This window comes from Bubalus kerabau, chromosome 3 (assembly GCF_029407905.1).
Source record: "Bubalus kerabau isolate K-KA32 ecotype Philippines breed swamp buffalo chromosome 3, PCC_UOA_SB_1v2, whole genome shotgun sequence".
NCBI classification, from domain to species: domain Eukaryota; kingdom Metazoa; phylum Chordata; class Mammalia; order Artiodactyla; family Bovidae; genus Bubalus; species Bubalus kerabau.
This window is the reverse complement of record NC_073626.1, coordinates 175,866,761-175,883,195: the sequence shown is the minus strand read 5'-3', so window position 1 is coordinate 175,883,195 and position 16,435 is coordinate 175,866,761. Positions and strand designations below refer to the sequence as shown.

Genomic DNA, 16,435 nt, shown 5'->3' with positions numbered 1-16,435 from the left:
CCCACACCCCTTTCCAAGCATGCTAGCTCACACCCAGGGGCTTAGGGACACACGTGCTTGGACACACATATGTGGAATGGCAGACACCCATAACGGTGAGTGTCAGGCTGCCCAAGTTCAAATCCTACCTCCACACCTTATAAGTACATGCCTTAGGACAAGTCATGCGACTTGTTTGAACCTCAGTTTCTTCATCAAGAAAATGGGATTCATGTCAGCAACTACCTCAAGGGGCCAAGGGGCTGTAATGCGGAAGAAATGTAACCCTGCAGGTAAACTCCTCAGTGCCACTTAGCACGCACACGGAGGTGGCCCCAAGAATAACATTATTTATTCATGGGCACACCCAAGAGTACAATCTCACATTTGCACATGCTGCCTAGCCCATCACCCACAGTTCTATGGTCTTGTCAGGCCCCCAGGTATATGGGTTCATCCCCTGCACATGCAAACACGTGTCCAGAAATGCACAGTCACACACACACACACACACACACAAAAGCACACCAGTCACACATGCAGGCATAGCTGGCCCTGAAATAAAATAAGAGTACCTATGCCTGAGGTGGTTTAAGAAGGTCATACTGCCAATGGGCAGCCCAGGGCCTGACACACAATAGACCCTTGCTGCTGCTGCTAAGTCACTTCAGTCGTGTCCGACTCTGTGCGACCCCAGAGACGGCAGCCCACCAGGCTCCCCCGTCCCTGGGATTCTCCAGGCAAGAACACTGGAGTGGGTTGCCATTTCCTTCTCCACAGACCCTTAGATACGTGCAGTTTTTTACATCTTTAGATTCACACACCCAATACTTTCTCTAACAAACACACACACACGCAAACATACATCTATCAACCCCACCCTTATGCAGACTTGGGTGCATGCATGCATGCTAAGTCACTTCAGTCATGTCCAACTCTGTGAGACCTAGAGGTAGGGAGCTGAAGCCTGTAGGACTGTAGCCCACCAGGATCCTCTGTCCATGGGATTCTCCAGGCAAGAACACTGGAGTGGGTTGACATGCCTCCCTCCAGGGGATCTTCCCGACATGCATCTCTTGCATCTCCTGCATTGGCAGGTGGGTTCTTTACCACTAGCGCCACCTGGGAAGCCCAGGCAGGCTTGGGTAGCCCTGATATAAACACACAACCAGGAGGCCACATGCCATGAGATGGGCTGGCACCACTGAAGAGGGCAGGGGTGTCCTATTCTCCATCTGGGACTCACCTGGGGGCCAGAAGGACCAGTCGTGACCTGAAAGGACAGAGGAGAGAGGACATAATCATCTTAGGGAGGAAGGGGAAACCAGGGGCCCAGAGAGGGCAAGCAGTTTAGTCAGGGCCACACAGGAGTGGCTGAGCCAACATCCTGGATCCCAGCCCCTGCTGTGCCTCCCAGGCCAACCAGCATGCTGATTTTATATACTAAAGCTGTCAAACTTACAGAGGGGTTTGACCTATCTTCTCTAACCTGCCTGGCTTTGGCTAGCTCCACCCCCTAGTTGCTAGGATAACATGGCTGCTCAGTTGCCATGGTAACCCCGGCATATCTGGGGATGATCAGCCTTACTGGATTTGGTGGGGGACAGGATGGAAAAAGGGCGGGCAGCAGAGGGGTACTTCCTGACATCCCCAAAGGCCAGGGGCTTAGAGCTGAGGGGAGAGAGGGTTGTGTCCTTTGTGGATCAATGCAGAATGTCAACTCAGAATGTCAGGCTGTGGGAAAGTGGTGACTCATACTGCCCACAGAAGAGGCACAGTTGGGTACCAGCTGGGCTCACAGTGAGCCCCTTTCCCTTGTTCTTCTGGCCCCCCAGAGGGAGAATGGGCCAGGACCACCTGGAGAGGGATTAGAGGGGAAGCCCTGAGTCAACATGTGGCTTGGGGGGCCATGCTGGGCTGTGTCACCCTGAGCCAGCCCTTCCCCTTCTCTGTCTCTAGAATGACATGGGAAGCCTTCCAAGCAAAGCAGGCCTGAGTCCCTGTGGGGAGTGCCGGGATCAGTACTGAGGCCCTGATCCTGCAGGCTGCCACCCCATTCCCGTCCTACCCTGGAGCCCAGTACATTGCCTAGATCACAGAGCATGAGACTTCTTTCCATGAGGCCCTGGCCTGGTGGGGCTGGGGGTGAGGGTCAAGCCCAGCTCTGGGGGATGGGTGGGCAGAGAGTGTGAAAGTACACAAAGACCCCCTTGTCCTGAACCAAGAAGTTACCAAGCCAACCTCCAGGCAGTGCCCACTCCCAGCCTCCTCCCGCCCCACCCAGCACATTCTCTCTTCACTCACGTTGCTCTCTTGGGCACCATGGACACAGGGTGGGCACTGAAAGGGAAGAATGGACCTGGAGGTCAGGTCTGAGAGCCTAGGGCCAGCCTCCTGCACCCCACTGGCCCCCATACACACACCAAGTACACAGGTGTCTGGGTGGAGTTAAGGAGCATAAAGATCGAAATCCCATCAAATAGGCTGTGTCCCCCAACTCCCACCAACCCAGAGCCAAGCCAGTTCTCAGATGAGGAAACTGAAGCCCAGAGAGGACCAGCAGCGAGACCTGGATCACACAGCATATGGAGCAGAGTAAGGCCCCCAAATCTGGGGTCCCATGGGCAAGGCCTGGGCTCTCCCCAAAATGCACATGGCCATTTGCTGCCCACTCAACAGGAGTGTCCAGGGCTAAACAGCCACCTCCTAAGGAGAAGCAGCAGGCAGACAGAGCCCAGCATCAGGTCCCCAAGGAATGCTGGGAGCTCTGTGGCCATCCCACCCCAGGCCCAGCCTCCAGGGCCCCAAAGCCTTGTCCAAAGGGCTCAGGCTGGCACCCTTCCAACCAAGCTCTTTTCTCCAGTCTAGATGGGAGGCTTACCTCATCGGCTGCTGTCTCCTGGTGGGCCTGGGAAGAGGAGGGGGGCATAAGAATGGGCGGGGAATGGAGAGGACAAAGCGCGGCTTCCAACACCCCTACTCAAGAACAACCAGGAGCGGGTGCCCTACACAGAGCCAGGTACTTTTCTGTCTCTCCCCCTTCATCTTTCCTTCTCAGAGCTGGCATCTTCAAGTCCTAAGCTCTGTCCAAGAGTGGGGGCAGGTGGGAAGAGCGTGGGCAGAGAGAGTCTCTTACTCAAGGGGTTTACAGAGGACACGGAGGGCAGACTGAGGACGCCGTGGGCTCCTCCGCCCACCGCCTGTCTCTACCTTTGCTCCTCTTTCTGGCTTCTGGCTGATTCTTCCTGACAGCTGGGCATCCACCTGAGCAGAAAGAATAAGGGCCAAGTCTTGAGAAGGAGACAGTTCTGGGGGCCCCTAGGCAAGGGCATGGACCCCAGGGACCCCCTCAGCCTGATATCTGGCAGCTCCCAGGGTATCGAGAGCCTGCTCAGACCCCTGGCACCCCCACAGTCCACCCCCCTTCTTTTCCCCCCACCCACGTGATGTCGGAGAAAACAAGACTATGAATCAATGGGATCCTGTGTTCCTGGAGCCAAAGGCTGGGCAAGATGCCTGGTGGACAGGGAGGCTGCAGGGCCAGGGGTGGGGCTACGGGAGGAACTGGGTTTCCCTGCCACCCCCTAAAGAATCTGGGAGCAGGCAGGGCAGCTGGCCATGGTGCTGGGCATGGAACCAGTCTGGCATTGGCCCGGGTTGAGCCCAGAAGAATGAGTGAGCCCCAAGACAAGCAGTGTGGCGCCTGGCCTCTGATCCTAGGTATCTGTGTCCTGGAGAAAATGCCTTTGGGTGCCAGCCTGATCCTTCCCTCACCAGAGTCTGGGATGGTACCAGTGAAGTTCTGGTTAGTGCCAGAGTTCGATAGGCACAATTCTCAATGCCAGCAAGCAGGCAGGCATAGGGTCATACAGTGGGCTGTCTCTCTGCCTCTCGGAATCCAGTAGGGGTAGGAAGCAAATAGGCAGGGCTTCCAGTGCCCTCCCTGCCCCGGCGCACGTGACCAACTGACCCTGGGGGCAGGCTGTAGTCAGATCGGGGGAGGGACAGGACCACTCGAGCCTGTGCCCATGTCTGCCTGCCCTGGCCACCCACCTTGCTGTTCTGGGGCTCCTCCAGGCAGAAGCAGCGGGTGTAGACCTTGCCCTCAGTCTGTGGATTGATCTCGATGAGCTCATTGTTCTGGGTGTCCCGGCGGGCCTTGGAGGTCTCTGGGGGACACTGTCCAGTGTGGGGGAAGGGCTGGGGTCAATACAGAAGATCGAGCCCCCCTTAACACACTCAGCATCCTAAGATGTCTAGGCATCCCCTTCCTGGCCCTTCTCCTCCAGCACACTGTGCCCCAGGGCAGTGCCCCAGCCTCTCCCAGCTGGGCTGGGTCCAGGCCACTCACCCCTCCTAGTAAAATCTCACAGCAGCCCTCCTCCAGCACGAGCTCTGGGTCACAGTAGATGTGTGCCTGCTGAAGGTCAAACTGCAGGGGACACACAAGTGTCACTTCATTTTAGCAAACAGCTCTGTGTCCTGGTCCCCAAGGAGGCACAGAGATGGCTCCATCCCAGGGTTTGCCCTCAGAGGCTTTCCAGTCTGGCCTGGGAGATCATCAAGAATATAGTCACAAAATACAAAGCAAAACCATACACCCAAGATAGAGGGAGAGGCGGGAGAAACGTTCACTTTGGCCAGAGGAAGCAGGGAAGAGGAGGTTCCATTCAAGCTAAGCCGTGAGGACCAGTAGGTATTCAGCAGGTAGGTTTCAAGGACAAGCATTCCAGGTGAGGTAACAGCATAGGCAAAGGCTAGAGGTGTGAAAGTATTAGGTGAGATGGATGGCCGGCATGGGATCAACCAGAGCCAAGGAGCATGGACAGACAGAGCAGAAGGTGATGCTGCAGACATTTTAGGGCCCAGGTCATGAAAGGTCTTGAATGCCAGGCTGCACCTGGAGGTCAATGGGGAAGCATAAGGGGGTTCTGAGCCTTGGTGAGATACAGGTTCTGGGGAGCCCACTCAGGCTGCCAGAAAGTGGGAGCAGAGTCCAAGCCCGACCTAGCACTCACCGAGACAGGTTTGCCCTGCTCAGCATCTAAGCCCAGAAAGACATGGCCCACAGGCTGTATGGATCGCCGGGGCCCTAGAGGCTGGGAGGAGGCTGACATGCAGTCCACGTGCACGGAGGCCACTCGTTCAGCCACGCTCAGCACCAGCTTATGCCAACGCAGGTCGAAGAGCTGGGGCACCGAGAAGATGCAGGACACAAAGTCACCATCTTGGCCCCGGGTCCTTAACTCCAGGCTCTGCTCTTGACTGTTGACTTCCAGGGAAATCTGTGTGGAGAGGGGGAAAGGCAGGGACAGAGAATCAGAGCCCTGTGAGCCACAGCCTGACAAAGGTAAGGGCTCTCCCGCTCATTTCACAAGAGGGGAAACTTAGCCCACAAAGCAAGGAAAGCTGGCTGGGGTCACTGAGAAATACCTTCCAACAGAAAGGGATAGGTGGGCTGCGGGTGGCCTCAAGGGTGGGCACTGGGGTGGAGCAGGGAGGCTCCAGAATCACAAGCTGGGACAGAAGCTGGGCTGGACTGGTACCACTTGATACCCAAGAGCAACGGGGGTGGAGCAAGCGGGGCGCCAGGCTCACCTGCGGGTACCCGTCTCCATCGGTCACTTGAAACAAATACCACGTGTTCTGGTGGGTGTGTTTCTTCATCAATAGTGTCAGCACCAGGGCAAACTCACTGGGGAGGCCCCGAGGGAACACGCGTCTGGGGGTAGAACAGGGAGGGTACCCTGAGGCTCAGGTAAGAGACCGTCTGTTGCCCACCCTGGGCCCTCAGCACTGTTGAACCTACACGAGACACACATAGGCACATAACGTCCCATGGACACACATATACATATACACACCCATTCATTCTACAGACATTTCTTGAGGGCCTACTATGCATCAGGGGTGGTCTGGTTGCTGCAGGTAACAGGTGAAAAGACAGAGAAGAGGCCTGTCCTCAGGCAGCCTGCAAGTGTGATGGGATGATGGGGGAGGTAAGGCCATAAACAGAGTCCTCAGAATGACTGTTTCGCTCTTTCTCGAGGATTCCAAGGAAACCAGGATGCCATGGGGAACATGACCAGGCCTGGGGGAAGGGAAGAGATACTGAAAAAAGATGACTGGATTGAGCATGACTAGAGAATCAGGAAAGAAAGAGGAACATTCTGGAAGATGAGGCTGGAGAGGTAAGCAGAGGCCAGAACACTCAGGAACTTGTAGGAGCTTGAACTTGACACGCATCAACGCATGTGAACACACACACACAAACACACCCAACTCTTTCAGGCTCCCTCCTCCATCCTGAGGTCCTCATAGTGCCCATGGGATGCAGACCTGTCCTCACCTACTGCTAGCCAGAGATGGGGAAAGGACAGAGGGTGGGCCTGCCAGTCCCCTTGCTGCCTGCCCTGCCAGGCCCAGGAGTGGGACCAGGCTGACTCCTGGCAAGGAGAGAGATAAATGACCCACAGGTCCCCCCTGAAATTAAGCTCCACATCCAGAGTTGCTGGGGAGTGTGGCTGAGACTGGTTCCCAGTGGCCACATTGGGGCCTTTACCGCGTGGGCTGGGTGACTGAGACTGCTCCCAGTCGCAAGATGAATGGTCCCTTGGGATTTCGGATCTTCTTGATAGCAGACGTCTTCATGAGGCTGAGTCGGTGGATGAGGTTGAAGCCTTTAGGGGAGACACCAGATGACGAGCTCAGCTGGGCAGGTGAGTGGGGTACAGGCCACTCCAGGAAGATGGCGGAGGGGGGACAACAGGCTGAGCTGGGCGCTCACCAGTCACGTTGGTCGATAAGTCACTTTTGTGTTCCAACTTGAGTCCTTCTTGCTGAGAAGGTGGGCACTGCTCCCCTGCAAAAGAATTGGCAGTGGGGGCATCTGGAGGGGGTCAGGCTGAGGTGGCATAGTTCTTGGGGAACCTGGGACAGAGCCAGTTCATGTTCCCCACTCTGGATCTTCAGCCAGGCTCTGCCTTGGGCTCCTTTCAGCTTTTGCCTTCTGACCCTGGTGGTGACTCAGTCGGTAAAGAGTCTGCCTGCAATGCAGGAGACCCGGGTTCGATCCCTAGGTCAGGAAGATCCCCTGGAGAAGGAAATGGCAACCTACTCCAGTATTCTTTCCTGGGAAACCCCATGGACAGAGGAGCCTGCCAAGGTCGCAAGATTCAGACATGACATAGCGACTAACCCTACCTACCCATCCTGGGAGTCAGGGCACAGATGGGAAGACTGAGGCCTGGCCTAAGGCTACTAAGTGAGTTCATAGCTGAGCAAGATCTCCTAGAACCCAGATCTCTCCTAGAGCCCCAAGACAGGGGCCAGGCTGCTTTCATTCTAGAGAATGAAATAAATTCTAGACAGCTCACATATCCCACGACACACACCTGAGTGGGGGACAAAGGAGCACTTCAAGGGCAAGGAGATGTCAGATCCGTGCACACTGTGTTATATATCTATGCACACGCGGGTCTACACATGTGTGAGTTGTAGATGCCTGTGCAACCAGGGATGCCATGTGCTCCCAACAATGGGTGGGGTTCCACTCCGCAGCCAAAACAAAGCAGGCCAGACACAAGTCTGAGTTAACAGACTGACTTTTCACCTGGATAGCCACCTTATGAAACTGTGAGGAGAGACTGAGGGCCTGAGTGGACCACAAGCTCAAGGGAACCACCAGAGCCTTAGGGCTCCAGACAGGATATATGAAGAGGGTAGAGGCTCCTGCAGAAGGGGATAGCTTATTCAGGTCTCCAAAACCTTAAAGGGATCTGGTAGGTAGCCATGGGCCTGCCTCTTCTCTAGGGCTGATTGAACTGAAGTTTTGAGAGAGGTACTACAACAGAAGAGATAGAGGCTAGAATTTTTAAAAAGAGAGAGCTTTTTCATCAATGCAGATAGGGTAGCTGGGACAAGGCAATGGAAATAGCTCCTAGAAGCTGGGACACTGGACTCCTTGGATCCCTGGCTAGAATAAGGCATCCTGGATCCCTAGGCTCAGTGACCAACCCCCCTCCCCGAATCCTTCTGCCCCCAGGTTTGGCCAGAAAAACTATCACCGTCTTTAGTAGCAGCAGCAGCAAGGGGTGACTCACCCCCTGGCAATGGGCCCAAATTCCTTACAGATGTTGAAATTTTCTGCCTCAATCCCCAGGGGACCCGGTGAGGGAGAGGAGAGTAAAGCATACGTGGGAACATGTGAATACACATATGTAGACACACAGCCCACAGGTTGCCACATATACCCTCTCACATCTGTCCCTGGGTTTTTCTGCCTCTTTTGGCTGTATTGGGGGTTCTAGGAGTTCTATTTCTGCTCAACTACACAGCCAGAGGGCACCCAGCAGGGCAGGGCAAGCTGCCCGGTCAACTTCCTCTGGCTTTGGGCCCTGGAAAGCTACACCCTTCTGTCTTACCCAGTGTCTGGGCCTTGAGGCAGGCCCTTTATCCAAGATTGCCAGGGAGGAGGAGGAGCTTGTGGGCTGGAGGATGGATCCTCCACATGGAAAGGACTGGAGAGTCCTGGCCTGTCTGCAAGGAGAGCTTGCTGCCGGCTCCTCCCCACCATGCTGGCCTCACCAGACCTTGGGGCACAGGTTGGGTTTATGTATTGGGGAGGGGGGTTCTTCTCACACACAGAGACATAGGAGTATGTACAGAAGCACAGAGCAGCTCTGAGATGTAAAAACAGAGAGGCCCAGAGACACACAGATACATAGACAGAAACACGCACACTCTCTAGCTCAGCAGTCTCCCAACTTTTTCGGCACCAGGCACCAGTGTCATGGAAGACAATTTTTCCAAGGACTGGGGTCCGAGAGGGATGGTTTCAGGACGATTACATTTACTGTGTACTTTATTTCTATTATTGTTACATCACCTCCACCTCAGATCATTAGGTGTTAGATCCTGGAGGTCAGGAACCCCTGCTCTAGCTCGCCTCATGCTGGCTCATGTGTGCAAACAGCTCAGGCCACCCTGAGCCCAGCCTCTGGACTCTCCTATAAATGCCCACTTTACTGAGGGCCATGGTCACATACCTGCATAGGACCCCACACCTCAGAGAGCCAGTGGCAGGCCTATGGCACTCCGATCCTTACCTGCATCTGCTCCATGGCTGTAGGTAACACATAGACTGAGCAGCCACAAGCCAGGAGCCCAAGATGCCCACATTCTGGTCCAGAGAAGTCGACTGCAGCCACAGGACCTGAAACCATAGGGAGGGGGAAGGTGGATTCCAGAGCTCATAGAGAACAATTTCTCACATGGGCAAGCAGCAGTCAGCCCGTGGGGCCCAGGCGTTGGTCCTGGGGTGGCAGGAGGTCTGACCAGGCATCAGTCCCTCTCAGAGGCCCAACCACAGGCCTTGGGCTAGGATTTGGGCCACGGTGATATTCAAAATATTTAACCACCGGTATGGCACGGACACCCAGCAGCCAGCACAGAATGCTGGCTGGAGCAGTGAAACCAGGTCCAGGCAGCATCGGGCTGTGCTAGTGGACAGTTGCTGGACTGAAGAGAGATCGAGAGGGTCCTAAAAGGTTTGAAGCAGAGGCTATTTGCCAAGACGCTTGGAAGTATTTCAATATTTTATCAACCTGTGCACTGTATAGGTATATGCTAATCTGGTACCTGGCTAGCTGCACCCAGCTCAGCCAGCCAGCCCTTTCTGGCACACACAAGGGGCTGACAACTGAGCTGAGTCTCCTAGAGGCATCACAGGGGCCAAGGAAGCTTCCCTCATGGGTGCAGTGGGCGGGAGAGCAGGTCACCGGGCTCAGGACCTTGTTGCCAATCTCCCCTGCTGATGGATGCTCGTCTTTTAGTTTTATTAAACCCTGATGGATGGGCCCAGATAAATCAATGCGGGCTCAGCAAGCAGCCAGGCGAGCCATACATCATCTGGCCTCCCCTGAGACAGGCAGCCCGCGCGTGCGCACACAGTCATGATACACACAGATATACAGGCATATATACACACAGGCATATTTGTGCACTGTGTGCACACAAACCTACCTACACACAGGCAGGCTCACAGAGACGTGTGTTCAGGGGCCACCCAGACACACCAGCTTGTACCCATACACGTGCACACAGGCAGGCGATGACTACCCTTCCTGTAGGCCCTCCTGTTGGGAAGTTCTTATGCAAGTCTGACCTCTTTCTCTCCAGCTGTAAAGGAATTCTGTTTCCCCCTCCCTCAGTTCTGGATGGGGAAGAGAGCAGGAAGGACCCCTCGCCTCCATATATTTGGAGATAGGACCCCAATCTCCCTCTTCTTGAGGCAGAACTGTTCCCACCCCCTACTCATCCCCCCCCCCCCCGTTCTTCCGGTGTGCACCTCCTATCCCTCCAACCCTCTCCTGACCTCCCCCTCCTGCCAGTCAGTGGAAGGACCGTCAGCTGTGAGAGGCGTATGAGTGCATGTGGAGGCGTGAACTTCCATGCGCTCCCTGTCCCCTTCCCGCTCCTGACCTCTGGCCTCCACTCACCTAGCCCCAGCCAGAGCAGGGCACTATAGACATAGGAGAGATGCTTCCGCGAGGAAACGATCCCATCCCAATAGGAAGGCACAGACTTGGGGGCAGGGAGAGTCAGAACTGCCATGGAGGTAAGAGCTTATCCGGCTAGAAAGAAGAGGACTGAAGTTCTGAGATGGAACGCCTTTTGCCCCAGGTCACACAGCAAGCCCAGAGCCGGGAGGCAACCCCCTCCACCCTCACTTACCGTAGCTGGGGTTCGCCTCCACCTTAATCCAGGCAGCCCAATGCAGCCAACCCCAGAAAGCAGGGCCTGGGTTCCTCAGCCCGCTGGAAGGTCCTGGATCACTTCTGGCCGGCTTCGGGGACCCCAAGTTCCCGGGTCCCGAGGCTTTGGGGGCTAAAGGCTGTCCCGCTCGCGCGCCCGCGCGCGCGACTGCCGGGGACTGCCGGCTACTCCGGGTGGGGGAATAGGGGGCGGCTCCAGGGGGCTGGGGACTTGCCAGGGCCGCTAATGGAACACAGCTGGACCCGCCCGCCAGGCTGGAGGAGGGAGGGAGGACCGAGAGGGGGCTCCAGCGGTGGCAGAGGCGGCGGGACGCGCGGCCCCGCTGCTGGCCTGGCTGCGCTCCCAGGCCCGCCCCTCCCATTTGCCCGCCAGGTGAGCGAGCGAGCTAGGCGGGACCCTGCGTGTCCGGAGCTGCCCTGCAAGGGGGCTCTGGCTGCAGGCGGGTGGGGGGGTGGGGGGGTGGGGGGCGGGCAGTCCGGCCCTTTAAGAGCCAGGCCTGGAGCTTGAAAGGCCTCCCCTTTGCCATCACCTTCCCCTTCCCCGGCTGGGCCTCCAGAAACGGGGGTGGAGGTGGGGGTGGGGCTGGGGGAGGGGGAATGAAGACCCTCCTCCCCAGTTCCGCGGCACCCGTGACGTGGCTGTTGCCCAAGCCTCCTTGGTCAGTTTTTTCCAGTTTCTGAGCTTAACAGTCCCTGTGACTCTGTTCTCTGACCGTCTGAACTGGGGGGAGGGGGGCTCCCTCCAAGAGTTGGGGAGGGTGCTAAATTAACCCCTTCTTCTCTGTACTCAATTCCAGACAAGTGGAACCCAGCGGGTCCCCTTATTCCTCCTAACTCCATGAGGTTAGAAGGGCTCAAATCCCTATCCTCTAGTTTTGAACTTACTATTTAACGATGACTTTACTTTCTCATCTGTAAAATGGGATAATGACTGCATATACTTTGTGAGCAGAAAACAAATTAGTCTGTAAAAGTGCTTACCAAGGGCACAAAAGAGGAGCTCAATAAATATTCGCTGTTTTATCATTATTATGGTGAATGCTGGCAGGATGTGAGGATGGAGGATGGGGTGAGGGGGTGACTCTGGGCCAGCCCAGCAATGGAGAGGGTTTTGCTTTATACTCAGAATGCAAGGAAGCAAGGGGAATTGAGGTTGGATGAGGAGAAGGTTGGACTTCCGAGGAGAAGGAAGCAGGTAAAGTGTCTAGTTCTGTCCAGAGGCAGGGGGATGATCAAAGTGACCCTCCTAAGGGAGGTAGCAAATTTCTGGGCCCCAAGGATAAGGACCTATTGAGAAGTAGGTTCAGGAAGTCCTTGAGCATAAGAATGCCTGTGGGGGGAGCAACTGGAGTCCCTTGATTGGGGGGCGGGGTCTTCCTGGAAAAGCAACATTGTGGAGCCATAGCCCTGTGGCCCCATGTAACCTGAGGTGGGGGTGGGGGGGCAGGACTGGGATTTCCCGCCCCCCAGAGCCTGAGGCACTGAGTCAGCGGAAACCCCAGCCGTGGCCACGGAGGCGCACCACTGTGGTCCCTGCGCAGAGCCGGCCCAGATGTGGCTACGACAGTGGCAGGGCCTGGGAAGCGCTGAGCTCAGCAGGCGGGAAGTGGAGGGGGTGGGGCTTTCTGGGAACTTTGACCTGAGGAGTGGGTAGGCACAGGCTCTGTCTCCGTAGGGTGCTGCCCCAGCGGCAGGCACTTGGGAATGAATAGACAACACCCAGACAGAGGTCAGGCTCTGTGCTTACCATTTCACATCGGCTAGCTCCTTTCATCCTCACAACAGCCCCAGAAAGAGAATTCTGTGCTTACCCCCATTTTACAGATGGAGAAACCGGAGCATAGGAATGACCCAACTTGCCCAAGGTCACATAGTTAGTGGGTGGGGGGGCAGGGGCCCACATCAGCTAGCCTGGACCCACTGCACATGCTGTTAACCACTGTGCCACCCTGGGCACCCCCAATCCTTCCCCCACTCATACCCCAGACCCTCCTAGACAGGAGGGGATGGCTGGACCCAGAGCAGAAGGGACCTGAGAAGGGGAAGTCCAGATCCCTTTCCATTGCTCCCTAAGGGTGCACATAAGAACAGCCAAGCCTGGGGCACACCCTATGCCTGGATATACTATCACAGACACAGTCTAGAAATGGGCCTGTGCCCCTCCCTGCCCCGGACACATATATGCACCCATGCAGAAGCAGAGAGTTAGATATGTTCTCTCACAGCACATGTGTATAGACTCCATGTGCAAATGTAGACAGGTTTACACAGACACATGCACACACACAATACTCCTCCACATAAGCAGACACACAGAAACACACGTGTGAACACAGATGAAGCCACAGAAATACATCCTGGGTGTACTCAAACACAGGTGCGTCAGTTTCAGAATGCACACATACAGTATTTCATGTACTTGGATATGCACAAAGAAACACATGCAGGCACATGTAGACGTGTGTGTACAAACATACACATAGAAACACACACCTGTGCCCACAGGCATCATTCTTCATATATGCACACAGGAAAACCTGCAGCACATACACGCGCAGACACAGACGCGGGGAGCCACACAGACTCGGCTCCCACGGAAACCCCTGCTCAGATATGTACTCACCAATGGGCATCCACACACACGCAGGCCGCGACACTGACACATTTACATGCATTCAGCCCCAGAAAGCCCTGCATGCCAGCAAGCAGGGTATCCCGTGGGGCTGGGCTCAGTGCCCTCACCCCAGATGGCATCGCCACGAGGTAATCAACGCTGCTAATCGCCACCAGCTGCCCCGGAGCCTGCCTGCCACTGCCGGGCGGGGCTCCCGGGCCTCCTGGGCCTGGGGTTGTGTGCCCAGATGTCAGCAGCGCCAAGGGCCTGCCCACCCCATTGTTCCTGCTGGCCCTTGGGGAATCCCCATCTGGCAGGGGCAGCACCTGGGGCTGGGGGAAGCGAAGAGTCAAGACAGGACTGGTCCCAGGTCAGGCCCAGGAGCCCCCACATGGCCAAGCAAGAGGTGGTCTGAACCCACACAGGCACACGTGCACACCTGGGCCCTAGCAGATGTGCACACAGGTGCACACACATACACACACAGGCACATCACACAGCCAAAACAGACTCCTGTACTGTTCCCCACAGAGCTGCCTCTCCTTGTCTTCCTCATGCTGGTAAACACCACCGTAATTCATTCAGATGCTCAGGCAAACCACTCAGGAGTCATCCTTGGCTCCTTTTTCTTGCCGCCATCCCACTATCTTGTTGATTCCACACCCAAAACACAGCCTGCATCCACCCACTTCTCCCCAGTCTCACCCAAGCCACCCACCTCTTTTGCCTGGACTACTGCAGGAGCCTCGCAACCCCCTACTTCCCACCCAGCAGCCAGCGAGATCTTTCCAAACCTGTATCTGTTGGCATCACTCTCCAGCTTCAGTCTTCCAGTTTTCATTTCACCTAGAAGAACCCCGACGTCTTTCCCCTGGCCTTACCAAATCCTTCATGATCTGCCCTCTGCCTTCCTGTCTAGCCACCTCACCCCCTGAAGCTGTGGCCCCACCAGCCTCCTTTCTCAGTCTTGCATTCACCGAGTTGGTTTTCTCCTCAGAGTTTTGTACCAAGTCATCCTTCTGGAAGGATTTGCCCCTGATCTTTGCCAGGCTGGCTCTTTGACATCCAGGTCTCACCTCACCCTTCACCTCCTCAGTGACCTTCCCCTGACCACCAGGTATAGAGGAGGTATAGAGTCGTCCTCTAATACATGACTCCGTTTCACATCTCTGCACAGCTCTGGTATTTCTTTGTATACTTTTTCTATGAATAAGCAAGCATCTCCATGAGGGGCCATGTTCACTGATACCCACTGCCCTGCACCCCACAGGCAGCCAGTGGTGAATTAGCAGATGAACGCACCCAAGCACTGCCGGGCTCTCAGACACAGATGGCTCCCACGGGAAGTGTGACACATGAGCACAGACATGAATGTGCACGTGGGCAGAGATATACACACATGCCCAGAGGGCATGAGTCACAGAGAAGAGGCAGAGGTCAGTCCCTTGAGCGTCTCTGGATGTCTCTGTCCTGTCTCCTTTGACTGAATGTGTCTCCCTCACGGAATCTGGCCTCTTTTCTCTGCGTCTAATTCTCCTGCTCTCTTTCCTCCCTCTCTGTGACTCCGGCCCCCTCTCCAGTTCCCTCTCATCTTTGTCTCTGTTTCTGACTCTCCTCTTTCCCTCTATTTTTGGATCTGCGTCTCTAACTGCATCTCTCTGTGCATCTCTGATCTGTTTCTTGCATTTTTTGCGTCTTTATGTCCTTCTCTCCCGTCTCTCTTTATCTCATCCATGTTCTCTGCTTCTCTTCACTCTGTCTCTCTGCCTCTGTTTCTGGCTCTTTATCTCTGACTGTCTCTCATCCTCCCTCCTCCCCCGCTAAATCAGCCCTGTCACCACGTCTCCACGGCTCTCTGCATCCCAGTGGCAGGGGGACCCATCTTTCACCTCTGGTGGCAGCTTTATGGTCCCGGCGGGCGGGCTGATGCTCCACTCTGCTGATGCCCCTCTCCCTCACAGGGCCATGGCGAGCTCCACACTGACAACCCCAGCCCTGGCTATATTCTTAGATGCCCAACTTCAGTAGTACCTGGCACCAGGTACCTGCTTGGTTTGGCCACCCTGGAGCTTCTGGAAAGGTGAGCCCAGACTCTGATGGGCACTGCCAGACATGTGGCAGTGGTCGGGGAAGTAGACTCTGACGGGGGAAGCGGGGACACTCCAGGCATCCTGAGCCCCAGCTTGGTTGTCCCCTGGGCTCTGCCCACCTGTTCTGAGGGACCTGTGGAGAGGCTACAGGCACAAGAGCCCTGGAGTCCAGGCCCATCTCTACCTGCTGTGTGACCCTGGACCCCAGTCTCCCCACCATCCCATGAAGCAAACAAAGCATCTCAGACCACCCTGCCTAATAATCTCAGTGATTCTCAACAGGGGCAATTTTCCTCCCCGGGAGATATTCGGTAACGTCTGGAGATATCTGGGGTCATCACAGCTTGGTGGGGGGACCTCCTAACATCTAGATGGTAGAGGCCACAGGACGCTGCTAAATATCCTACAAGGCACAACACGGTCTCTCACGATACAGAATGATCCTGTCCAAAATGCTCTCCTCCAAGGGGAAGATTCCACCCCTCAGAATTCCCACGCTCTCTGACCTCCTTTAAACTCTTAATCATGCTCTGACCAGGGCTGGGGGCCATTTAGAAGACACAGGGGTTGCTCCTGCGTCTGCCTTCAATAAGAGCAGCTAACATTTATTGAGCCCTTTTCAAGTTGCTGTTCGGCACCACGCACGGAGAAACTCATTTTAGTCTCGCCACAACGGCGGGAAGCCCAGGCACTGTTATGATCCCCACTCTAAGCCTGAGGAGACAGGCAGAAAGAACATGAGTAATCAGCTCAAGGTTACACAGCTAGCCAGGATGGAGCTGGATGGGAAACGGTCACTTTGGGACAGACCCACAGGGCAGAGTCCTTTCTGGAAAGGAGCTCACACAGCAGGGCTCTGGGAAGTCCCTTTCCCTCTCTGAGTCACCGTTTTTTCTTTTCTTTTTTATAAAATATTAATTTGGCTGTGTTGGGTCTTAGTTGTATGCAGGATCCTGCGTTGTGGCACACAGACTTTC

At 55.6% G+C, this 16,435-nt stretch overlaps 1 protein-coding gene across 4 annotated transcripts in view; it reads right to left on the bottom strand.

Moving 5' to 3' along the window:
- The window catches only part of COL16A1 (collagen type XVI alpha 1 chain), a 55,959-nt gene extending 45,045 nt beyond the window's left edge, over nucleotides 1-10,914 (bottom strand). For 2 of the 4 annotated variants that reach the window (XM_055573847.1, XM_055573849.1), the window contains exons 1-12: nucleotides 10,714-10,914; nucleotides 9,087-9,193; nucleotides 6,767-6,841; nucleotides 6,542-6,659; nucleotides 5,578-5,701; nucleotides 4,998-5,264; nucleotides 4,331-4,411; nucleotides 4,033-4,179; nucleotides 3,190-3,243; nucleotides 2,861-2,887; nucleotides 2,284-2,319; nucleotides 1,226-1,252 (exon numbers count right to left, since the gene is read on the bottom strand). In XM_055573847.1, the coding sequence (XP_055429822.1) occupies nucleotides 1,226-1,252; nucleotides 2,284-2,319; nucleotides 2,861-2,887; nucleotides 3,190-3,243; nucleotides 4,033-4,179; nucleotides 4,331-4,411; nucleotides 4,998-5,264; nucleotides 5,578-5,701; nucleotides 6,542-6,659; nucleotides 6,767-6,841; nucleotides 9,087-9,159 (1,029 nt within the window). In that variant the 5' untranslated portion in view covers nucleotides 9,160-9,193; nucleotides 10,714-10,914. The remainder of the gene's footprint in view (nucleotides 1-1,225; nucleotides 1,253-2,283; nucleotides 2,320-2,860; nucleotides 2,888-3,189; nucleotides 3,244-4,032; nucleotides 4,180-4,330; nucleotides 4,412-4,997; nucleotides 5,265-5,577; nucleotides 5,702-6,541; nucleotides 6,660-6,766; nucleotides 6,842-9,086; nucleotides 9,194-10,713) is intronic. The other 2 variants (XM_055573848.1, XM_055573850.1) reach the window with 2 other exon arrangements.
- Between the last annotated feature and the right edge of the window lie 5,521 nt (nucleotides 10,915-16,435).